The sequence below is a fragment of the Sebastes umbrosus genome, chromosome 19 (genome assembly GCF_015220745.1).
Source record: "Sebastes umbrosus isolate fSebUmb1 chromosome 19, fSebUmb1.pri, whole genome shotgun sequence".
In the NCBI taxonomy this organism is placed as follows: domain Eukaryota; kingdom Metazoa; phylum Chordata; class Actinopteri; order Perciformes; family Sebastidae; genus Sebastes; species Sebastes umbrosus.
In genome coordinates, this window is record NC_051287.1 from 14,499,009 (window position 1) to 14,524,374 (window position 25,366).

The 25,366-nt window shown below is 41.2% G+C and overlaps 2 protein-coding genes and 1 long non-coding RNA gene across 6 annotated transcripts; 2 read left to right on the top strand and 1 right to left on the bottom strand.

The window, feature by feature from the left end:
* Positions 1-6,215, top strand: oacyl (O-acyltransferase like). Its single transcript, XM_037752750.1, has 15 exons — positions 1-16; positions 791-924; positions 1,021-1,099; positions 1,198-1,333; positions 1,429-1,628; positions 1,726-1,938; positions 3,304-3,406; positions 3,501-3,602; positions 3,688-3,850; positions 3,947-4,026; positions 4,137-4,247; positions 4,927-5,050; positions 5,124-5,310; positions 5,723-5,865; positions 5,985-6,215. Coding segments are annotated over exons 1-15 (1,881 nt in total). The 5' UTR covers positions 1-15; the 3' UTR covers positions 6,090-6,215.
* Positions 4,818-20,769, bottom strand: LOC119478193. Its single transcript, XR_005204398.1, has 4 exons — positions 20,627-20,769; positions 20,341-20,422; positions 5,991-6,068; positions 4,818-5,290 (listed from the first exon to the last, which is right to left on the bottom strand). It is a non-coding gene; the product is annotated as an uncharacterized LOC119478193 (long non-coding RNA).
* On the top strand, positions 11,122-25,366 carry alpk2 (alpha-kinase 2). 4 transcript variants are annotated; one of them, XM_037752748.1, is made up of 12 exons: positions 11,122-11,210; positions 14,384-15,579; positions 15,658-16,400; positions 17,587-19,063; positions 19,150-19,297; positions 22,072-22,199; positions 22,305-22,349; positions 22,447-22,745; positions 23,865-23,953; positions 24,072-24,289; positions 24,377-24,425; positions 24,518-25,366. In XM_037752748.1, exons 2-12 carry the CDS (start codon positions 14,571-14,573, stop codon positions 24,723-24,725), a joined length of 4,413 nt encoding a protein of 1,470 aa, XP_037608676.1. In that variant the 5' UTR covers positions 11,122-11,210; positions 14,384-14,570; the 3' UTR covers positions 24,726-25,366. The 4 variants fall into 4 exon arrangements, with proteins under 4 accessions (XP_037608676.1, XP_037608677.1, XP_037608673.1 ...); XM_037752749.1 differs by having other exon boundaries at positions 14,384-14,885; positions 14,980-16,400; XM_037752745.1 differs by having other exon boundaries at positions 14,384-16,400.

Genomic DNA, 25,366 nt, shown 5'->3' on the forward strand with positions numbered 1-25,366 from the left:
GAATATGCTGTTCTCAGTAAGTGTTGCTGACTTTTGAAGGGCTTTTTCTTTCTGTATGTTAAGATGTACACTCACTTGTGCATTTGCAATGTGTTTGGGGCAGTAGAAGAGCAGGTCCATTTAAACTACAGGGGCCAGCTGTTCTTTGAGAGAGGCCAGTCACACTGAATTTAAAACTCAGTGTTCATTTTAACAATGAAGTGGATCAGGAACCAAGTTAGACAAGCCATCTAAAGAAATATAATTAAACAGGACAATGTGAGATTTGTTGTGCCATCATATGGTGTAATGCAACAAATCACATAATTGGTAAACTTTTAGGTAACAGCTGTTCACACCAAATAGAAACAATGTGTGTGAACGTATGTATTTCCTTGGAATCCAAAAATATATACTGTACTACAAATCTTACAGAGATTCAAGAGATTATGTTCATAATCAAAAAGCATCAATGCATGTATCAAATACATCTTAATCAATCCTATCAAATCATCTGTGTCTTATCTTATTTACGGTTAGTGTAAGCCTTCGTCAATCAGAGACTGATAATGTCTGTTACCTGACCAAAGAGACTTTTTCTATATTACTGAGTTCTTCGGGATCGTATTTCACTTAGTAGAACTCCATTGTACTCAATAAAAGTGCAAAATATCACTATTATATAGTCAAAAATAGCAAGAATCAAGAAAGAATCTCTTTTTATCCAACAGTACAGTGGATCGCTGTTTTGTTCTTTGCACTAAGTTTGTATTTGTGTGTTGTTTGGTGGTGCTTGTGTGTGTATTGTCAGTGTATGATGCATTCGGAAAGATGGGCAGCAATGTCGAAGGAGGAAATGCCAACCAGCCTGGCCTGTCGTCGGAGTGTCTCTCTGCACACGGTCCCGCCTTCTCTGGACAGTACTGCCAAGTGTTCCTTAGGCAGGTAACAACAAATAATGTCATTAAAGAAGATAAAATACAATAATTATCATCCTGACAGTTGGCTTAGATTTTGAACAAAGTGTTTTTACCACCGTAGGGAACAGTCCAGTACTTTGTGGGTATTTGTGTTCCTGACTCCTGTGGAGAAGACGATGTGCAAATGCTGGTGCTGTACGGTCAGTGATTTTAAAATCTGTTTCCTCTGGACAATATCCTTTTGTTCGGTCCAATACTTGTTTTGTTTTATTTGTGACTTGTGTCACCTTTTTAACAGGGAGACTTCAGTTTGGTCAGATGTCCCTCATTCCTCCTTTACCTCCCATCCTGGTCAATCAGTCCACTCAGGAAATGATCATGACCCACTGTTTGCCCAAAACCATTGTCCCTGATGCATCAGATGTCACCTGTCTGTCAGTAGTGTCTATTTACATTTCAAGGTTTAACTCTATTTTTGTCTTTAGCATTGGTGAGTCTTCCCCTAAAACAGATACCTTCTCTCCTGCAGGTTTGTGTGTTGTTTAATGGTAGCAATTCCTCTTGCGGCTACCCTGTTTACAGCTATAATAAGATGGCGACGAAGCAAAGAGGTCAGTCCCACAACAGAGTCTTCCTGTCTAACCTCTGGCCTCAACCTTTATGGGACCCTGAAGACCAATCGCTCCTCCAGTAGCAATAATAATAGTAGCACCTCAGAAGACGTTAGTAGTAAGTACAATTTGTATTATATGTTTTTGTGTGAGCACATGTTAATGATAAGTAATTATTGATCACCGATATGTTGACTGAATATTGTCTTTCTTAGACAGCACCAGGCAGACTCCAATGTGTTTTCCTCGGAGCTGTGTGTACCGGTTCCTTCAGGCGTTCTCTCTACAGACCACCAGTCAGGGTGTGTTTAGCACCTCCTCGTCCATCCCAGGAGGAGGCTACTCCTCCCTGAATGGCATCCGTGTACTCAGCCTGTTATGGATCACATGTGGACACTCTGCACAGTTCCCCGTAATAACCAACCTGGGTACGATAAGACTTACTGTCAGTTCCTCATTCAGTCTACAAATCATTTAATTACTTATAAACTTGGAAAAAAAGTTTGAAAATATGTGTTTGGTCGATTATTTCTCTGTTTTTACAATGCTGATTGGTATTGTATTTCACATTGTTGGAAAGCCTGTTTATTTACCTTCACAATGATGTCCAACTTGTAAGGATCATGCATTTGTGGGATGAGCAGCACAGCTTATTATGTGGGTAGCGCCCAAGAAAAATTTGCCAAAATGCTCTGCCAATGGTAAACAGTGTTTTCTCCTGTTGGTGTTGACTCTTGTTTTGAGTTGTTTGGTGGATTGGATGATTGAACTCTCTTTCAGCAACAAAGAACAAACAAAACATATTGGCAATTTTACACTTTATTCATTTAATACACCGTCAGGAGCCTCAGTAGCAGTGGAAGATCCATACGCAGCCACACACCTGGTCACACGTTGCTGTGGGATGGCGTTCCATTCCTCAACCAGGATTCGTTGCAGGTCAGCCAGCGTGGTTGTGTTTGTCACTCTAACACGTACAGCATGCCCAAGCTGATCCCACAAGTGTTGAATTGGGTTGAGGTCTGGACTCTTGGCAGGCCGTTCCATTCTCTCTACTCCCACATTGTGGAGGTAGTCTGTGATAACCCTGGCTCTGTGGGGGTGAGCGTTGTTTCTTGGAGGATGAAGTTAGGTCCCAGATTGTGGAGATATGGGATCGCCACTGGCTGCAGAATCTCATCCTGATATCTCACTGCACTGAGATCCCCTTCATTGATGACAAGCCTTGTTTTGCCAGTGACATCATTCAGGGAACACACAACCACGCTTGCTGACCTGCAACGAATCCTGGTTGAGGAATGGAACGCCATCCCACAGCAACGTGTGACCAGGTTGGTGACCAGCATGAGGAGGAGGTGCCAGGCTGTTGTGGCTGCGTATGGATCTTCCACCGCTACTGAGGCTCCTGACGATGTATTAAATGAATAAAGTGTAAAATTTCCAATATGTCATGTTTGTTCCTTGTTACTGATAGAGTTCAATCATCCAATCCACCAAACAACTCAAAACAAGAGTCAACACCAACAGGAGAATACACTGTTTAGCATTGGCAGAGCATTTTGGCAAATTTTTCTTGGGCGCTACCCACATAATCAGCTGTGCTGCTCGTCCCACAAATGCATGATCCTTACAAGTTGGACATCATTGTGAATGTAAATAAACAGGCTTTTTAACGATGTAAAATCCAATGCCAATTAGCATTGTAACAACAGAGAAATAATTGACCAAACACATATTTCCAAACTTTTTTTTCCGAGTTTATATTCTTATATATTGCATTCTCTGTATTGCAGATAACTACAAAGACTGGAAAAAAACAGTTGAAAGCAACCCCTTGCATGTGCTTACCATCAGTGGGCCTGTTTTTTTGGCTGTGGATACCTTTTTACTGCTAGGGTGAGACTGAAACAACATTAAGTTTAAAATAGTGTTGGATTTACTGTAGTGTGTCTGTGAAAAAGCAGTTTCTAGAGCAGCTTTTGTGTTGCAGGGGTCTGCTTAGTGCAAGGTCTCTGCTGGGCTCCATCGACAGGGCTGAAGACAAACTGAGCCCCAGTTTGGTGGGCAACTACCTCTTCAGGAGGATTAAAAGGTACTGTATCTTACATTTAACCAAAGTTATGATAATCTGTCTGTGTCACTGTGTCATTTTTCTCTTTGTGTTTCCTTTGCTACAGGGTTCAACCACTGCATATGTTTATTATGTGTCTAACCATTGGCCTCATGTCGCTGCTCCAGGGTGGACCCTGGTTCCAATTTCTAGATACACAGATGGATTGTAAGACGTACTGGTGGGCTAACGTACTGTTGATTAGCAATCTCCTCCCAGTCCATGAGATAGTAAGTTTAAGCAAAAATTTAGTAGCACCAATTCTATTTTGACATATTTCTATACTGACCTATTTCTAAACATTTTATTTCCCGATCTCTCCTCAGTGTATTCCTTGGACATGGTACCTGTCTCTGGACTTCCAGTGTTATGCCACCACTCCTCTGTTGGTCTATTTTTACAGACTGTATGTCTGTGATTTCTACCTTTGACAAACTACATTTTTGAATCATGGCCATTTCCCACCATAACAACTCTAGTTCTGTAATCGTATTCATCCTGTCTTTTGTTTATCAGAAACAGAGGTGTGTTTGCGGTCATCGTTGGAGGCCTTCTGCTGTTGACCACTGCGGCCGGTGCTATTATAACTGCACTCATGCACCTGCCAGTCTTTCAGCCGTCTACACTGTAAGACTTAGTGATGCTGATCTAGTATTAATGCAAACAGCCAAAAACGCATGAAATGTAGGGTGACTTATGCCTAATTTATACTTGAGTGGAAAAGCTTGCGCAGAGCAACAGAGATGGTTTGCAGAGCTCGCAGAGAGCTGCAGAGACACGCTGCACACCTCCTGAAAAATGTGACTATGCGGTAGGCACTGCGGATGCCGCATAAGGTTTCAATGGACATCAGAGGTGGTGGGATTTCCAGACAAGCACCTCACATACGTTACACCAACAACAACAACCATATTAATTCCACGCACATGAGCTCCTCCTCATAATCCAACTGTTAATAATTTTATTTCCAGCGATGGAGTTGCGTTTGGCAAAACTTGGATGGAAAAATGTAATCAAGCCTATCAAATAAATCAAAGACCGCCTAACAAAACATTTGAAGACTACAGGTCCTTATCAAAAGCAAATTACATGCAACACACAGTCCGCCGCAGTACTATGTATGCCTGGCATGCGCACAGAACGCATAGGCGCACAGCCACAGGAGTATAAATCAAGCATTAGATATCAAGTTATATATATATTTTTTTACCTTACTGTGAAATCCAATGTCAAAGAGAGTAAACGCTAACCAGCATCGTTTCTTTACAATTAAAAAATGTTTAATTTGCTTGCTTATTTTTTGCAGGACATCTGATAATTATGCCTTGCATTACTATGTGAAACCATACACCAGATATGGGCCGTTTTTAATAGGGATCTTGACTGGAATATATTTGAAAACAAAGAAGGATCAGCTGGTAAAGAAAAAGGTCAGAATCACTACACACAGCTTATTCTTTTGCTGGATAGTCATGTGCTTATCGTGTCTTGCTGTCGTTCCAGTGGCAGGCAGCACTTGGCTGGTTCTGCTGTCTGTTATTCTTGGCTGTGTTGGTTGCATTGGCCTACGTCCTCAAGGAGACCCCAGCCTATCCATCTGTGGCACATGCCCTCTACCAGGCACTGCACAGGCCGCTCTGGACTCTGGCTGTGACCTGGATCATACTGGCCTGTGAGGAAGGTTACGGAGGTAAATCAAGAGCAGGGATATTCCAGAGACCAAATCCCATAAAATACCATTTTAAATACTTATCTTAACAATTAGTTGATTCATGATTGATCACATTATAAGACAGAAACTTGCTGTGTAATGATTTCATGGCAATATGAGAAAAATATACTGTAAAATTTGGCCCATTTTCCCCATTTCAGCCATGAGCAATACTTAAAACAATACATTTTTAACCCTCATCTACCTCTCTACAGTATACAAGATCCAAATTAATGATTTAGTTAAACAAATATGGATAGAAATATAGTTGTACCATGTTTGCACACTTATTAAGTGACTTGTGAGTAAAAGCTTTTATATACATGAGAGCATAAATATGTTCTTAAAAAAGATAAATGCTACATTTTCTTCTGTGCTCTATGCTCTCCAGGTTTTATCAAGAGCCTCTTGTCATTGGGTTTCTGGAGTCCTCTTTCCAACATTAGTTTTGCCTGCTATCTGACACATCCTGTCTTCATGATCCTCTACAATGGCTTGCAAGAAACCCCAATCCACTACACAGACATCAGCTTCGTAAGTCAGCACATTTCATTCAGTTTCATCGAGCCTAACACTGAGGTGTTTCAGATTTGACCATTATTTAGCTGTGTTTCTGTATCCCTTTCTAACCTCATGTCTCATGTCTTCTTCAGATGTACCTGTTCTTTGGCAACCTGTTGCTCACGCTGGGGGTCAGCTGTGTGCTTACTGTGCTGGTTGAGAAGCCATACGTCCTCCTAAAGTGGAGCAGTACATAACAAGACACACAGTCAGAACGTTTTTATAGTGATTGCTGAAGTTAATGGTTCTTTAGTTTTAATGTGAAATCATAACGACAGAAATAAAACTGGTAAAAATATCTAACTGATCTAACTGCTAGTGAACCATTAGTTAATGAGTAACTCCGAATAATTATTTTTTTAGGGTAGGTAATGATTAGTAAATGATTACTTGATTAAAGAAAAACGAATGAGGTCCCCCCCTAAGTAAAGTGAGACATAATAATGAATAGTTACTGAGGAGTTCCTCATTACTTCATCATTTTTCTAATGATTGCACAATGATGACACAAAAAAGGGTAAGTAATCATAATGATGAAGTAATGAGGAGCTGTAATTGAATTAAATGAGTCGTTACTAGCTTTTTTGCTGCTCAGCAACAACTCATAACTAATCATTACTTAAAGCAGCAGTAGGCGAGATTGGAGCAAATATGATTATAAAAAAGTTATTTTTATAAAACAGTCACTATATCCTGACAGTAGTGCATGAAACAGGTAATCATCGTAAAAAAAAAAAATCATGTGGCTCTGTGTCCTCCGGTGCTCCTAATGGCATCTCCAAGATTTCACAGACCGGAAGAAAACAGCCAATCAGAGCCGAGCTGGAGCCTTACTGTTGTAAACTGCTGTACTGTAAAATGATAAAGTTTGCTCCGGCTGGTGGGCGGTGCTCGGTATTTCCTCAACTGATCTCAACATGACTGCCGGGTCACAGTCTTTCTCATTTTACAGCTAAACAGTACACTACAAGATGTTTCTGAAAACATTTGAGGCGAGAAATAGACATTACAGTAACAGAATATTGATAGATATTTGATCAGCGCTGCCTAGTTTGACCGTTTGATCGGAGTTCAAGAGTGATTGATGGCTACCTCCATTGAATGAACAGCCAGTAGGAATGCTCTCTCTCTCTCTGAAATGACCTGAGATTGGCCAAAGTCTCTTGACAGGGGCATTTTTTTTTCTTAAAGCCTGATAACAGAACCATGAGGAGATGCAGAAGTCTAGTTTTCTCTCAGAACACTTGAATTACAATATGCTGAAGATATTCTGCCTACTGCAGTTTAATAATTAATTATAGGAATTCCCAGTCTGTTGTCTAGTAACTCATCATTACCTACTATATAGTCCTCCATTAGGAATTATTAGAGAAATACTCATTAACGATTCAGCAACTATCAAGTTGTTCCTGATTCATTCCTCACTCGTTTTGTAATCATTAGCTACTCAATTTGAGTGGGAATTACTCATTAACTAATGGTTTCACTAGCAGTTAGTTCCTCATTCTCTCCCCAGTAAAAACTCACATTTTTGTGTCCCTTATTGTAAAGTGTTACCGGCTGTGTTTCTGTATCCCTTTCTAACTTCATGTATTGCATGTCTCTGGTCTTCTTTAGATGCACCTGTTCTTTAGCCACCTGGTGCTCATGCTGGGGGTCAGCTACTGTATGTGTTTACTGTGCTGGTTGAGAAGCCATACCTCCTCCTAAAGTGGAGCAGTACATAACAAGAAAAGTATGAGAAAAATATACTGTAAAATTTGGCCCATTTTCCCCATTTCAGCCATGAGCAATACTTAAAACAATAAATGTTTAACCCTCACCTGCCTCTCTACAGTATACAAGACCCAAATTAATGATTTAGTTTAACAAATGTGGATAGAAATATAGTTGTACCATGTCTGCACACTTCTTAAGTGACATGTGAGTAAAAGCTTTTATACACATGAAAGCAGAAATATGTTTTTAAAAAAGATCAATGCTACATTTTCTTCTGTGCTCTACGCTCTCCAGGTTTTATCAAGAGCCTCTTGTCATTGGGTTTCTGGGGTCCTTGTGCAGAAATAAATGCTGCAGCTCCTCCAGATCAACAGAGGTTTCCCGTGGCTTGTGAAGTGACGGGGCTCCGCAGTGAGAAACGTTATCGTCTCCGACCAAAACTCCGGTGTCTCCCCTGTTCCAACCGGCCGTGGTCGGGAGGCTGAAGCAGGAAAAGCCAACACTAGTATCAGTAGTGATTCATGGAGAGACCTTCGTCTGGTCAGCTAACATTACTGCCAAGCAGGTGAAATATAGAGTGATATTGTGGTTCTAGCTGACGTGTGTCGCCTCACTGTGTTGATCAATGCTCGTTCATGTCTATGTAGAGCGAGCACAAACGCGCGTGCGAGCAACAGGATGCTGACTTTCGTTGACTTAACGGCCACAGGTGTCGCTGTTAACAAGCAATTTCTGATTCTTACAAACAGTCCCTTTAATTAAATCATGTTTAGTTTAGGCAAGACTACTATGTGTTCAGTGGTGTAAGATAAAAGCCAAGTATGGCTTGCTATTTCTCTCATAACACTTTGGCATAGTTAAGATGTGTTCCATATCTATCATTTGCCTGCTATGGCACTCCTGCCTTAATTGGTTGCTCACGCATCCACACAAACAAAACGTGGTTGTGACGCACACCATTTTCCACATGGTCCCGTTCCAGGGAGTTTAGGGAAGGAGGTGTAGACGCCGAGCCAAGGCAGACTGTGCAACAACATGGTGTAAAAATATATCTTGCTTTGGTAAGATGACACTTCTCTCACCATGACTACAAGAGTCCACGGGGCCGCATCCGATACAAAACCCCAGAACAACATGCCCAAGATGGTGTAACATGTCTGAGGCTGTTTCAAATTTGTAATGACATCTTGGAGAAGGAAGAATTAGCGTAATAGTTAAAAAAATACTGAATATGGCTGAGATACTCTTATTAGCGCTGTGGCCAAATAAGTTTTACATCGTGCAATTTCATATTTACCTGTATTTAAAAGATATAACACTGTTATACTGAGAAGCCAAAGAACCGCACACACGTATCTTTTAATAGCTACATCATATCATACATCATTTTCCCACCGGTTAATAAACTCGTGACAACACCGGTGTTACCGATTACACTGGACATTTTACAGCACAGCGATGGCTGAATAACGTGATGGTTCCCTTGTAGCAGGGGTGTCAAACATATGGCCCGGGGGCCAGAACCGGCCCGCAAAAGGGCCCAATCCGGCCCACTGGATGACTTTGCAAAGTGTACAAATTTCAGAGATGTCATTAATTCCAATTTTTTAAATAAAATGCACTGCTATTCCTGTTTGGTGGTTGTGCTGTCCTGATAAGAGTAGCAGGCCCTATGCTGGATACACTATTATAGATCCTGCGTGCTTACGTACAAGGCTACGTGACACAACACTGTCAAGCTACTGTTCATACAGGAGCTGCCGGTGGAAGCTGCCGGTGGAAAAAGGTGGAAAAAGGAGAAAAGTGGACACAGAGAGTCAGGTTTTCCATGAAAAATGGACCATTTCCTTTTTCATCACTAAGGTAAATGAGAGGCCAGTGTGCTTGGTGTGTTCACAGCACCTTTCAGTGCTCAAGAAATAATATTTGTTCTGATTTTAGTCATAGCCGAGAGATCAGCGAGACATCTCAGGTTTTCAGAATGTACTTGTACTTCTTTACGCTACAGAAAGGGGGAAATTTGGAGGTGTTGTTATTTATAGGTTACTATGCAATGGTTTTACTGGTCCGGCCCACTTGAGATCAAATTGGACTGTACGTGGCCCATGAACTAAAATGAGTTTGACAACCCTGCCTTATAGCATTGGGTTTAAATCTGAAATATAGCCAAATAGGTGCTTTCTGTTTTCGCTTCACATCATCTTGTCTGTGAGCTCTCTCTCGTCCCGTGTGTGTGAAATATGACACCTGTTACTCTGAGCTGAGATTCTGTTTGGAGGAGATGCATTCACTGTCAGTTTGAAGTGTCCGTCGTCCGACTTTGTATTGATAACACGGTGCTGATACGCCAAAATTAACTAAATGGGTTTTATTTCTGTAAAAAAAAAAAAGCAAAACGACAGTGGGGGCGTAATGTAATCGGTGTGTGCCCGACCACCGTGTAACACCGACCCCCGCGACAAGCCTAATTCGCCACAGAGCTTATTTTCTGCAAAACTACCATACTACTATCCAATGGAATAATCCCATTGGCTTTTTGTTGAGGGAACCAGAGCGATGCTAACTTCCCTTGTGGGCCTACAAAGTACAAACAACAACAGATTATCATTTTCCAATGAAATTAGAATCATTGGACCATTCATCTACAGTATATGTCATGTGGGATTGGCTTGTGTTTCTTGCTTATTAGATGAGCAATTTGGCTAAATGAGAGGCAAAGTCACATTTAATCAGTCACGCCAGGGTGAGATAATAGATTACTAATAATTATACATAAAAGCCAGGAAAGGTCTGTCCTCATTAGGTTGTTTTGGCCACTGACAACAGTGCATTGTTGCTTTGCCAGAGGGGCATTAATGTTGCCAGAAATGTCACAATATTACACTGTTAACACTTGTTTATATCAGATTTTACATTGTCATACATTGTTATTAGTGGAAAACAACTTTTGTTGTATTTGTTTTTCCCATTTAGGCTCAACTCCAAGCTGTAATCTTTGCATGCTTCATTTATTTGCACCTATTGAATGTATATGAGTTCTGTCTACTAAACATTTTTCAATGTGTTTATAATTGATACAACTTTTCTACAAGCCTGCAGTGACCTTGAGAAAATACGTAGTGTGAGTGTTTGCTTAAACTTCTTTGGAAAAATAAACATTTTAAAAGAAAATCTGCCTTATGTTTAATGGAGTTTTAGCAGTTTGTTTCCATTTTATTAATTATTTTCTATATACTGCGTTGAGTTGGACAGACAGGAGGGAAATAAACATTTAATTATTTTTCCCCTTGCATACAGGATGTCTACTTGTACAAAATTACCATCTAAACGCTAATTAATGCCACAGTGTATGCTTGATTTCTCTCACTCATCTATAAAATAAAAGTAAGCCAACACTGAAAACAGCCTGTAAATATAGATATTGAGTGTTAAATGTTCAAGATCGGCACATGTCCGCAATATCAGGTAACTGACTTTGTACTTGCGGGGGGACAACAGTTAAAAATAGACTCCCACCCCGAGACCTCCGGCTCTAGCCTGAGCTCATACCGAAGTCCTACATCATAGTGTGTATCCTCAACCACACGGCTATGACAAGGGTACGTACTACATGCATGGCTGAGACAACTTGCCAGTAATACTTTTATCATGTGTGATTCAGCATGTTAGACATTTGTTTGTGGTTTCCTTTGGGAAATGGGAAATGTTGTAAATCACTCTGCTTTGTCTCACACTGCTGTGCTGCATGATGACATACTTACTGTCAAGCATCAGAATTAATTGCGTAAACAAGTATAAGGAATTTTGACAAATACTTGTTAAGTTTTCTGCTTATTTGTAGCCCCAAAATTCTGACATTTTTGAGCCAGCTTGTGTTATTATTTTCAAAACTTGTGTTCCTAATTTACTTGAGCTCGCGTCTTTCAAGCAAGTCGTTCACATACAGAAGCTTTAAAGACGCAGCAGGATCTTGGGGCGGTGGGGGTTGGAGGGGGTGTTGTGTGACCGAGGATGGATCTATTTTGGCACCGGCAGTCGAGATGAAATCGAATTACACTTTCTTGCTCTCGGTCACAGTGGCGCTGACAGCTTTATTGTTTTTTTTTAATGTCAGTAGATATCAAGTCCTATCTAACGCACTAATCAACCACACCAACAACATTGATTTCTGATTGATTTAAACCTTGCAAGTGCCTCATGGGACTATTAATGTGCACGCCGTAATTAAATCTACATATGGAGTCAGTGTAGTAAATGTGATTGTGGCCTATCAAACAGATTGGATTAATTTAGGGAAAACAATCTTTGGATTGTTCGAGATTGTAATGGGTTTTGCAGCTGGAAAAATGTGTGAATTTTTTTTTTTTTTAATAGTCAAGGTGTTTGTCAATAGACTTACTAAATTTAGGATTTGTATTCCATAGTAAACATTTCAGGCTTGAGTTCTCGACTAGATGTCCTTCACTGCAGCAGGAATGTCACAAATGCAGGTCATGGGTGAAGATGTGCTGGTATTTTTCCAGTGTCTCTGCCACCAGTTCCCCCTCCAGCAATCTTGTGTATCAGGGTGCATGTTTTGAAGACCCCCCCAACCTTCAACACTTCATAACAGGCCTCTGCACATATGTCAGGTTGCCGGTAGTGGGCAACACGGGCAATGTGATTTTAAGTGCATGCTTTTAAGACACAGCCATGCTTTTACAGTCACCTGAAGTCTTTGGAGTAATTGCAGCGTAAAATAACACAGCGGAAATATTAAGAAACATCCCTGGTGTTACTGCAACATTTGAAGATCCTCCTACAATTTTAACTAACATATATATCACCAGGAAATGTCTCCAGTTGTTTTCTAACATCAAGGCAATCATATTTTGTATTACAAGTTTTCAGAAATGTTATGTTTAAATATGCAAATGAGGCACTCTTATTAAGTATGTGCTAATTTGCATATTTCCAAAACAGAAAATATGAATATTGGATAAAGCCAGGTTCAAAAGCCTTGTTTCATTTTATTGAAATATTGAAGTCAAAGGTTTTTACAGAGGGAATTTTAGATATCTCTTTTTAACACTCCATAAAAAAAAAAATCCATTTTCACCATGTTTTTAGGAATAAAATGTTCTGTAAATCAGACTATGAATGATATATGAACAAACCCCTCCGTAAAAACCTTCAGGATATAGCTAGGAATGAAATTGGAAAGTTTAGTGTATGTAAGTGCTACTGAAATGGAGATGTCTGGCTTAGAGTATGAGAAAAAACAGCACTAATTTCTTTAATGCATTAACGCAATCGATTTTCCGGTGATTGTACCAGGCTCAGTTTTAAAGCTAGAGTGAAGATACAGGCATCATATGAAACTAGAAAACCTAAGGAATCATCCATGTCATAGCTCGTCACGAAGGAGGTCAAATAATGCTCAAAACTTGCGCCAAAGTTTGTCGAGGACAAACTGTCGTGGCCATTTTGAAAAGGGTCCCCTGAATGAAAATAGGTTCTATGGGTACCCACGAGTCTCCCCTTTACAGACATGCCCACTTTATGATAATAAAATAAAACGGCTTATAGCTGAAACGCGTTCGTTCACGTTTGATTGCCCAGAATAAACCAAAAAAAAGACTCTTTATCTGTGAGTGCCAGTGATTTGTTTCTTCTCACTTTATGATAATCACATGCAGTTTGGGGCAAGTCATAGTCAAATCAGCATACTAACACACTGACAGCTGTTGTTGCCTGTTGGGCTGCAGTTTGCCATGTTATGATTTGAGCATATTTTGTATGCTAAATGCAGTACCTGTGAGGGTTTCTAGACAATATTCGCCATTGTTTTGAGTTGTTAATTGATTTCCAATAATAAATATATACATACATTTGCATAAAGCAAGTATATTTGCCCACTCCCATGTTGATAAGAGTATTAAATACTTGACAAATACCCCTTTAAGGTACATTTTGAACAGAGAAAAAAATGTGTGATTAATCATGGACAATCGTGTGAATACACGATTAAATATTTTAATCGATTGACAGCCCTATTAAATATGCAAAAGAGGCATTATCTATTGCTAACTTTTGGTGAGTTTAGAAGAAATCTACAAACGCAAATAGACAAAGTGTAGTAAACATTGCACAGCAATGTATTTGTTCAAAAATATTTTAAATCAGAAGAACCTGAAATGCAAAAGACGGTTCTGTTTGTTCCGACTGCATTACAGGTTTCTTTACATAATCTTTATGTGGATATTTTACAGTATTTTCATTCATTATTTTGCAGCCAATAAACTGAAACTTGAGATAAAGAAAACATTACAGATCTATTGTAACTTTATGCAGCTCTAATGGCTTGTGAACTCAATATGTTTGTGTTAGCTGATCAGGATTTTGTAAAAGACCAATAACACTTTTCAATGAATCCAACATATTAGTGTATATAATAATATTTATAATATAGACAATGCATGTTTTACTCCCCCTCAGTTGTGCAAGACAATAGAAATTGGAGCGTGTCTGCAGCTGGTACACAACCACCACACAGCAGACCTTTTTATCAGCTACAAAGCAACAACAACAGGAAGGTTTCCTGTTGATAAGGTATGTCAAGTGTCCTTTAAAAGCGTCAAAAATAGATGCAACATGCCATTTAAAAAGGGGGCAACTAAAATAAACAGCTAGAGGGAGATAGTGGGCCTTGCGTCAGATGCTCAGATTGAGGAGGTAAATATACACGAGAGCCTCAGATCAGAGATTTGACTTGTCTCGCTTTACTTTTCAGGTACTGAATCTAAGGATCTAAGGATACAGTTGGACCCAGGGGAGGATATGACACCAGAAAAGCCAAGCACACACAATCTGTGCGCACAACTTTATGCCATTCAACCCAAAGCTTGGCCCGAAGTTGCTGTTTGACAGCTGGAGTCTTGTGGCTGACAATATCCTCAGCAGCACAACTAGAAGTCCAGATGGATCCATTACTCCTTTGCACGGATGACGGAACGCGGTCACCACCAGCTCTTACGGACAGTCTAACTGAGGATTTAGACCCTCTTTCTCTTTTGCAAAGTCCCACAGTAAACATGCCGTCTGAATACGAGACGGGAGCAGAGGCAGCTCTCTCAGACCCCAAAAACAACTCCACTGATCCGTTATCAAATGTTTCCAAATGCCCCTCTCAGGAGAGAAGCACGGACTGTCTGGAGCCTTCATCATCCAGCTATAATATGTCAGAGTGTTTGTCACTTTGCTCTGAGCCTGCACCAAAGGATGATGATTTCAGGGTTTGTAGCTATTTTGGCTCATCAGAACCTGTATTACCTCTTTTACCTCACTTCTCTCATGATCTTATTTCCCCTCTATCTGAATCTTTTTCAGAGTTTCACGTTAAAGAACCAGCCCTCTCCCTTTCTCTCGTACAAGGAAATAGTACATCTCAACCTACATCTACTTCTGAGGGTTCGATGGAGCCGTCTGTCACTGAGCCTCTCTCCGGCTCTGAACACAGTCGAGCCACTAACCTATTAATGTCATTATGGCATCAGTCAGATAGTTTAGAGAGTGATACGGCTATGGCGCCTGTGTCAGACCTTTATATCTACGAGGGTGAGACACAGGACTTCATCTTGAGCCATGACGTAGATCCCCAGGAGATCCAATGTCCTGAATACCAGCCATTATCACAAACGGGGGGAGAAAACCCTGACTGCAATACACACGTCCTGATATGTGATTCAGACAATGTGGTGACACGATGTCATCGCAGCTCTAATGACGAACGAGCTATGGTGGACTATGAGTCAGACGTGAGCCAACACGCAAGGCTAAGGCCACCTGCTGCGGATGCCTGTGAGGCAGGCTTGATGTCGGTAAATGATGGTGGGCGAGGAAAAGCAGAGGTCGCTGATCTAACCCCCCAACCGAGGCGAAGCGACAGCCCTATCGAGCTGTGGCTGGACGCATGCCAGTATCTGGCAGGTGAGGATACAGAAGATAGGAATACAGGACATTCTGTGATGCAAGCATTGCTCACCGGTGACTTGTCTTTTCCCCCAGGAGAGACACAAGTGTCAAGTTACAACCCTGATGGTAGCGAGGGGATTGGCTGGTCCAGCGATGACACCAGAGGTTGGGGACCACCGGTTGAGAGGTGGTCATCGGTGGACAGCTGGGCTAGTGCACTCTCCGACTGGACCGGGATCATCGCGGCTCCACCAGAGGACTTCACAGCTGCCTTCACAGAGATAGGGGCCGAGATAGATGCTCTGACACAGGCACTAGCGGAGGATAATACTCATATAGAAACAGACACGTCTAAAGGAGGAAAGGGTCAAGAGTCGCAGCCACCCATGGGTGTCCAGGATCAGCCTTTAGAGGCGCAAAACGTCCCAGAGAGCTCCGTCCTCTCTTGGCAGAGCTGTTTCTCTTTGTGCCTCGAAGCCGCGGGACCTGAGCTCCGAGACAGAGAGGCCTCCCGGAGCGTTGAATCCTTGTGCGATTCAACAGCCAGAGAAAAGGAGCGGGAAGAAATCCGGAGCAGCCAGGCCGAGCACTCTCCACACCCCACACACCAGCACTCATCCATGGGATCATCCGGTGTCACGGTAGCCTCTCTCTCCGGAGGATACGGTGTAGATGTGATCCCTGGATCTTCTGCTGATCTAGGTCTTTCTCACTTTGGTGGATTTGTCGAGTCGGACATTTTCATCAGCAATGAAGAAGATCCAATCATACTGAATATAACAGAGGATACAGATTCGGAGGGACAAAATACACCTGGAGAGCTGATAATTGAGGAGGTAAGGTGACTCACTATGTACATTTATAATCATTATTATCTCTTGGACTTATTATCCCTGAAGCATGACATAAAGCATGGTGCATTTCACTATTAAACCTTGGGGACGGTATGTTCGTTTTCCTGTGTGTTGGGGGTCAAACATCACTTTCTCTGAAGTATGTGGTAGACAGAGAGCAGTGGAAAGATTCACCCTTCACAATAGAGAGAATAACAGCGATTCACCTTCACATCAGTCGTGCTGGCCAACGGACAAATCAATCATGCGCTTTGGAAACATGGCCAGAACGTTAAGAGACATTCCCACTCCTGCCCTTGTCAGTGTTGTCATACCTACAGTATTGACAGCCAGTCAGGAGATATGTAGAGTACTCCTGAGAGTGAAATCCCCGTGTGAGACTCTCGAGCGCTGTCGCCTCGCTTTGGATTGGAGCCACTCGTTTTGCCGCCCGTGAAGGACTCTCAGCCGGGCTGGATTCTGTATTATTGGATAAGTCCTTTGGCTCCCATCTCAAAGACTGACAGCTGCGTGTGCTGAAGGAAATGTGAGTGCATGAGAGGAAAACTTCAGATGGACAGAAATGGCATCTAATAATAGCGGGGAGTTCAATGATAATAGCATGCATCCGTGGCGTGTCGGGGGGGTAGAGGTGAGAGGAGAGCACAGCTGAGGACTGAAACATGACCCCTCCCTTGCTCTCTCTCTCTCTCTCTCTTACATGCACACCCTTTAACACACCCATTCCCACCGCATCTCCTTTACAATCCCAAGATCAGGACGCCAACAGGTCCGTGGGCCTAGGAGACTTGTTTTTGATTGGCTTAGGTGCGCAAAGCATAGCTGGAGCTCCTGTCTATAACGGTGACAGTGTAGGTTGGAGGACATATGGACTGTGGGGTTGGATATAGAAGCATGGTGTTTCATAAACGTCTACTTTGTGGCTCTATAGAAAGGTATGTGTTGGAACGGATCTGAATGTTATTGCATGTTTTTTGTAGCCTGCAGGATTTGCCTTTAAAATACCTGTTTAGTGCTATTGATGCCAGCAATTTAACAGCAATATAACACGTATATGCGATCGTCTGACGATCTTATACTCAAGTGTATGAGGATTGAATAAATATCTAAGTAATAGCAATATACAATTTCTTAAAATTACTTATTATTTGTCCTTTTTCATTACCAGCCCTTTGGAGATGAAGTGCGTGAAGTGACAGATGAACACAGTGTCTCCGAGCCGCGCTCGGTGACCAAGCGGGAAGTCAAAAGCAGCCGTGGGCCAGCTGAGGTTGACCGTCAGGCAACCGATCCTTCGACAGATCTCCGTTCCCTCACCGCACACACTCTGACAAACTCGCACGTGCCAGGTGTGCACACACAACCTAGTGTTCACACACACGTGTCGTCTGACACTTTACCGGACCTTGACGGGGCATGTCAGGTGGAGCCACAGTGGGGAAGTCCTAAGTTTATTATGCCCTTAGCTCCTCTCGGTGCCTTAGCGCTCAGCTCTCTCGTCTGTCGGACAAACCAACGTTTTGAAGGAGATCAAACCTGTGCCAAAGGGTCTCTCGATGACAACAGAGACTCCAGTTGTGATCACATACAACCCTGCGTTCTCTTGCCGACCTCGGATGGGATTACTGACAAAACATCTCTGCAAGGCGATGAGTTGATTCGCAAAAAGGGAAATACAAGAAAGTGTGCTGAGAAGTCTCCACCAGTGGGACGACTGACAATTGAGGAGATTCATGAGCTCGGTAGAGAACTATCAAACTTGGTTTATGTCCCTGCGGATCATTTCATCGTCTCAGAGACCGACCGCGTTGCAGTTTTTACTTTAGATTTAAATGACCCATTTGTCTCCAGGCCCGTAAAACCCATCGCCATACAATCTGAGTGGAATCATAAAACAGCTGAAAAGATGCCGCACAGATCCCATAAATCCTCCGCGGAGAGCAAAGCACGCTCCAAAAAGGACAAAACAGCCGTTCATCATCACGGTGTACAAGCTTCCAAGAAACAGGAGAATTCATCTCATGTTTCAGCCCAGCAGGTCTGCAAACCGCAAGAAACTCTTTCTGGGGATAATCACACCAGCGAGAACACTCCAGTCGTGCTCGAGGACGAGGAGGCTAAATTGGTGATCGAGACCAGTGTGGCGCCTGAGAAGGCTCCAAGCAAGCCACACGGCAAGAAGAAAAAGAAACACGTCACGAATGCAACGGGGTTGAAAAGTGTAGCGGAGCCACTGGTTGAAGTGGAGAATGGAGCGAAACCAAAGACCGCAAAAGGAAGGATTGATATGTTTGAGGCCAAGTTCGGCGCTAAGGCTGGGAAAGCTCAAAAGGGCAGCGATCAGTCGGATGAAAAGAAGTCTCAGCAACCAGAGGCTAAAGCTAAAGCTTCCCAGGGCGAACAACCTCCACATCATGCAGCTCATCAGCCCAAAACCTTCACCAGTCCTCTGAACGATGATATTATTAAAAGACGACGCCTGTCGGAGAATAAGTTTGGGAAGATTGTCAGTGTTTTGGAATCTAAACTACCAAAGCCAGACGTTTCTATCCAGGCAAAGAGAGAGGAGCTAAAAGTAGATACCGGTGCAACTTGTAAGAAGGCGTACAGTGAAGTGGTCAAACAGAAAATCCCACCTAAGGAAGGTAAGAAATGATTATTAAACTATTTTTTTCCTGCATGATAGTATGTTAACACCTCATAATAAAAGCATATATGACAATGTGTGCAGACCCCAAGGTTGTGCAGCCTATCCAGGTAGTGTCAGTGAGCGGGGACCCCCAGAGTCTGTGCCTGTGGTGTCAGTTTGCGGCTGTCTTTTCCCACTACACTGTCACCTGGAGCAGAGGGGGCACTGTCCTCTCTGAGAGCAAGAGAAGGTATTTGGTTTTACATGGTTTTTAAAATGTGTTTTTCTCAAATTTTATCCTCATCTTTACACAATAGTTTCACATTACTCAGCTTTATACACCGCAAAGCACCAACCAGCCGGTAACTCCGGGGCTGAAAAGTGAAGCCAATGCAGAAGTGCCTTAAACTTGCATTCTTTCTAATAGCCAGCAGGGGGCGACTCCTCTGGTTGCAAAAATAAGTCAGATTGTATAGAAGTCAATGAGAAAATGAGCCTACTTCTCACTCGATTTATTACCTCAGTAAACATTGTAAACATGAGTTTATGGTCTCAATCGCTACTTCAAGTCTTCTTCAATACAGCATGATGTTCATTCTGTAAATTATGTTCCCATTTAGAGTCAAATAGACCATAAAGCAGGGGATGCTTTAGGGCGTGGCTACCTTGTGACTGGCAGGTTGCTACCACGGTGTTGTCCGGTCTGGAAGTTGTCCGTGTTTTCATCTTATGACTTTAACCCTTTCACAGTGTGTATTCAGTTCATGAAAGTTAATTATAACCTTTTTGGTCCCCTGAAAACATCTTATTTAGAGTCTGTGAAATCCTGCAGATGCCATTAGGAGCACCGGAGGACAGAGAGGCACATGATTTTTTTTTTCAGATTACCTGTCTCATGCACTACTGTCAGGATATAGTGAAGGTTTTATAAAAAAAACTTTTTTAATCATATTTGCTTCAATTCTACCCACTGCAGCTTCAATGGTTTAATCACATTGCTCTCCTTTATTTATTGTTAAAACATTCAAAGTAATTTCATTACAATGAACCTTTCCTGAAATTTTTTACTTAAAAGAAATCACTGTAGGATAAAATAAACGCACAAAAACTCCCACACACACACATGCACAACATGCACCAATAGTCCAATAATATTCCCTCTGTTGCTTAGTAGATTTACAAGGCACCACAAGAACACATGTGTTACATAATGACACGAAAAATACTCGTAAGGATAAATGAAACCGTTTGTAGTGTGTGTGTGTGTGTGTGTGTGTGTCAAATTCTACCCACTGCTGCTTTAATTGTAACATTTGGTCACCTAAAAATGTCTTCAGCGTTCGATTGTACTTAGCTCCACCCTCTCGTGTCACTTCTGGTTGCAAAAAAACAAGATGGCGACAGCTAAAATGCTGAACTCGAGGCTTCAAAAATGGCAAATTGGTCTCGGTGACTACGTCCATTTCTTAGGCTATATACAGTCTAAACTCATACCGCATAACTCATAACCACATTATCTTTGCAAACTACTAATGTTATGCTCCTTTACTTAAGTGATGCTATAGCAGTGGTTCCTTACCTTCTCTGTCTGACGTCGTCTGAGGAGGCAGCAGGTGGTGTTCAGTGATTTAATGACGAAATACAAACTTTAGATGCAGTCCAAAAACAGGCCGGGCAACAGAGGTAAATCCCCAAAAACGAACCAGGAAACACTAAACCACAAAGAAACTAACGAGTAACTTCTCACAAGGAGACACACAGGAGAGCAGGCTGATTAGACACAGGTGGAGCTAATCAAGGCCGGGCAGACAATCACAAATGCAGGAAGTAAAACAAAACATGACACCTGAGGAGTGAACCTACAAAATAAAACAGGAAACCGACTCAACGTAAAATGAATAGCATGAGACGTATGTTATTTACAGCTGACTCAATATGTGGATTTATTTGCTTTAAATGAAATCACAATTTTTTAGCTAACATTACTCCACAACATTTTCACTTATCCCTAACTCCCTTTGGCCTGGACTTTGGGCTTTGTAACTTTGCAGACCTTTTTACATGCACACACAACTATATAACACACTAAAGGAAAGGAGGGACAAGCACAAAAGCATAACAGGTCCTTTTTAAATCTTTGTACAGCAGTCAGTAGCTTCTATTGTGTAGGCTAGATTCTACAGTCCATAGCTTACATCTAGGCCAGGGGTCAGCGACCTTTACTATCAAAAGAGACAATTCAAGCAAAAAACAAACCAAAGAAATCTGTCTGGAGCCGCAAAACATTTGAGCATTGTGATGAAGGTAACACAGTTTATAGTCTAAGTATATACTGTGAGTCTAATGCAGTGAGGGTCAAAGTGCAAATGTTCTACGGAGTATTAGGGCCACATTGAGGGAAAAAACGTCTGAGATTTACAGAATAAAGTCATAATATTACGAGAAAAAAGTCATAACTTTAGGAGAAAGAAAGTCGTAATATTACGAGAATAAAGTCATAATATGAAAATGAAGTCATAATATGAGAATAAAGTCAGAAGTTTACGAGAAAAAAAGAAAATGACACGTAAAATTACAACTTTATAGTATTATGACTTTATTCTCGTAATATGAGTTTATTCTCGTAATATTACGATTTTTTTTCTTGTAAAGTACCATAGACTTACAACAATGATAAATAAAAATGAAAATGTAAACAAAAAACATTTATTCATTTCTATTTTAAAAAAAATCCACAGGGAGCCACTGGAGAGGAGCTAAAGAGCCGCATGTGGCTCCGGAGCCGCAGGTTGCAGACCCCTGATCTAGGCTATATAGCAACCTTCACTTGCATAACACTGGACATGACCATTCTTCAAGAAGCGGAGCAATGAAAACAGTCAATTATCAGCAGACACAATTCACATTTGTTTGACATAGCGAGGATCCTGGATTGCCATCACACTCACTGTGTAGTAAACTGTGTAGAGATTAGTGGCTTTGTGCGTTGCATTTTTTGACACTGTACCATACCTTTCTCTGAAGTGCAGGGGACGAGAGCAGAGTGTCACTGAACATCTCCAACGCTTCTCACAAAGACTTGGGCAAGTACCAGTGTCAGCTCACCAGTTTACATGGATCCGTCACCCTGGACTACCTGCTCACTTATGAAGGCATGTAAATCATGATTTAACTGATTAAATGTAGCCTATGTATGTATGTATGTATGTATCTAAAACATTTTTTTAAATGTATTCTTCTTTTTTACTATTTTACAGTACTCAGTGAGATTGTCATCCCTCCATCTCCAAAGATCCTCTCAAGTGAGTTATGAACAAGAACAAGGTTTATTATGTTACAGAGTTGAGCTTGCTTTGGATATTGATGAATAAAATGTGGATGCCATGTTTTTTTCTACAGCTGCCCCTGTAGAGGTTGGGAGTGAAGAGGAGGATGTCCACTGTTCCGGGCTGATTTTCAAAGAGGATTTCCTGTCTGACCAACACTTTGGAGGGAACCAGCCTGCCAGCATCATCACTGAAAAGGTCCACTTTGGGGAGGGGATGCACCGGCGGGCTTTCCGGACCAAGATGCAGGCAGGTCAGATACCCCTGGTACTGCCCGGACACTCCTGTGTGCTCAAAGTACACAATGCCATCAGTTACGGGACCAAGAACAACGACGAGCTCGTTCAAAAGAACTTTACCTTGGCTGTAGAGGTAAGAGCGTCACAGGACTCTCCAACAGTCCTTCAGAGCACAAAGTATTATTGAATTATGTGCATAAAGGTCCTTTGTGGGAACCAAGAGCTTCATTACATGCCACAGCATACTTTTCTGCCACAAAATGATGGAAATGGTAGTAGTAGTAGTAGTAGTAGTTTTATTTGGTCACCACACATGATACAATAAATATGAACAGAATTATGCAGAAGCATAATGCTTATATATGCCTATCCTGCATTATTATCAATTTAAGCTACCCTCCAGAAAATAAATTAATTATTAGATTATTATTAATAATAATTGGATTGAAATAGATCATATATAATTGTGACTGTATTACAATATCCCAACCAATTTGTCATGGTTGGGACAATGTTTTTTTCTGTTTTGCAAGAGATTTTGAGACAAAATATGACGTTTTTTGTCCAGAAATACCACAAAAAATCTTGTGCACAAATAATTTTATGAAATTTTTTTTAAAATTTCTCATGCAATGTTATTACATCTCGAATGAAATTGCATTTATGGCTAAAAAAATGCAAGTTGTAGGGGGAAAATGCTCACCGAGTGCCACTAAAATGTGTTTTTGTGAAATTGCATAGAAAGTATAAACATTTGTGCCCCCAAAACATACATAATATGCTAAATGTTCCATTGCATTTACTTCACAACAAGCAGTTGCCAGGCACTTACTGTCAATCTCTGCTATATATCGTTTTGTACCACACTAACTGACGACCCAGAGATACCACGTGGCACCAACTCTGTTAGACTATTGACTCACAAGCCTTGTTAAAAGTGTGAACCAAATATCAGATTTCCTCCACAGAGATAAACAAAACATTAGTTTTGGACCTGCCAAATTTAAAAAAATGATTAATTTACAATCATATTAATTTTTTTTTTTCAGGAAAAGCCATACTTTTATTCGGCACCTTTCTAAAAGCTCTTTGGATGTATTTCTTTTTAAATATTTGTTTACATAAAAAATTTATCAATAAGACCTTTAAAATACCTTTTGCAAAAACACAACAAACACAATCTTTTAACAACGCTTTTATTAGATAAGTAAGTGTATTATACAGTAATTTACTTTTTACTTTTTTTTTGTAGGAGTGTCATGTCCAGAACACAGCAAGAGAGTACATCAAGGCATACACTGCTGCAGCCCAGTGTGTGGAGGCCTTCGGAGAGATCCCAGAGTGAGTGACACACACGACAAGCTGTCAACTTAATGCACAACAATACAACCTTTATAGTATTTTAAAAATAATGTAAAATACTCAAAGCTCCAGGCGTTTTGTTTCACGTTTCCACCAGGATCATCCCCATCTACCTGGTTCACCGTCCATCCAACGACATCCCGTACGCCACGCTGGAGGAGGAGCTGATTGGTGACTTTGTCAAGTATTCGGTGAAGGACGGCAAAGAGATCAACCTGATGAGATGCGACTCGGAGGCAGGGCAGAAATGTTGTGCTTTCCAGCACTGGGTCTATCATAAGACCGAGGGCAACCTGCTGGTTACTGACATGCAAGGTTCGGAAACAAATATTTTGAATTGAGTTAAAAATGTTTTTATCTGCAAAATATTGTGCTTTCAATTACAATTTGTGTGGTTTTCAGGAGTGGGAATGAGGCTCACTGATGTAGGAATAGCCACCTGTAAGAAAGGGTGAGTATTTATTTATTTTTCTACACCAATGATAGGTGCAAATTTGTTGCAAACTGAAAAAAAACATAATGTATTTCTTTTTTTTTTTTTAGATATAAGGGCTTCAAAGGAAACTGTGCCACCTCCTTCATTGACCAGTTCAAAGCTTTGCACCAGTGCAACACATACTGTGAGATCCTGGGTCTCAAATCCCTGCAGCCCAAACCTAAAAAGCCTGCATCTGCTCCCAAACCCAAACCCCAACCCTCCACTGCACCCAAGAAGAAAACGTTTAGGCCAACAGTGAAGGGCAAGTCATAATAGGAGGAGAATCATGGACTACGGGCTTTCATTTTTATTAAAATGCTGACGGTTTTAAGTGATTTTTGTCCAAATTTTGGGGCTGCGGAAGGCCAGGTGATGGAGAGGACAGATATATTTGACTCTGAAGGAAGGGAGCGATTGTGACGCAACCAGCTGCTGTTGTTTCAAAATAGTTGCTTCAACTCGTGTTGAACATTTGAGAGATATATTTTATTTAAATGAGATGATTTCTGCACGAGGGCGTATTTATAATCTGTGGGAGGACACTTTATTTCACACGTTTTGGGAAAACGGTGACAGATTTAACAAACACTTGAATATGATGATGATGATGTCTTAGAGATTGCTTTATTGACTTTTTCTTGTTTTTTTACTTTGGCGATGTTTTCAAACTATTAGTTCATTAAATTAATGAACTTGTTTATTAATTGATTAGCAGAAATGTCTTTTAAGTAGGTTGTGTGATCAAATCGTAGACTGTATATATAGATGGACGACGCGTCTCCACTTCCTACTTCTGCACATAAGCCAAAATATCCCTGATACGGGAGCTGCCATCTGGAGATTTTGACGTCATTTGGAGCTAGAGTCTGCGCAGACTTATATCATCAAATTTCTAATTAAAACCAAATTTATCA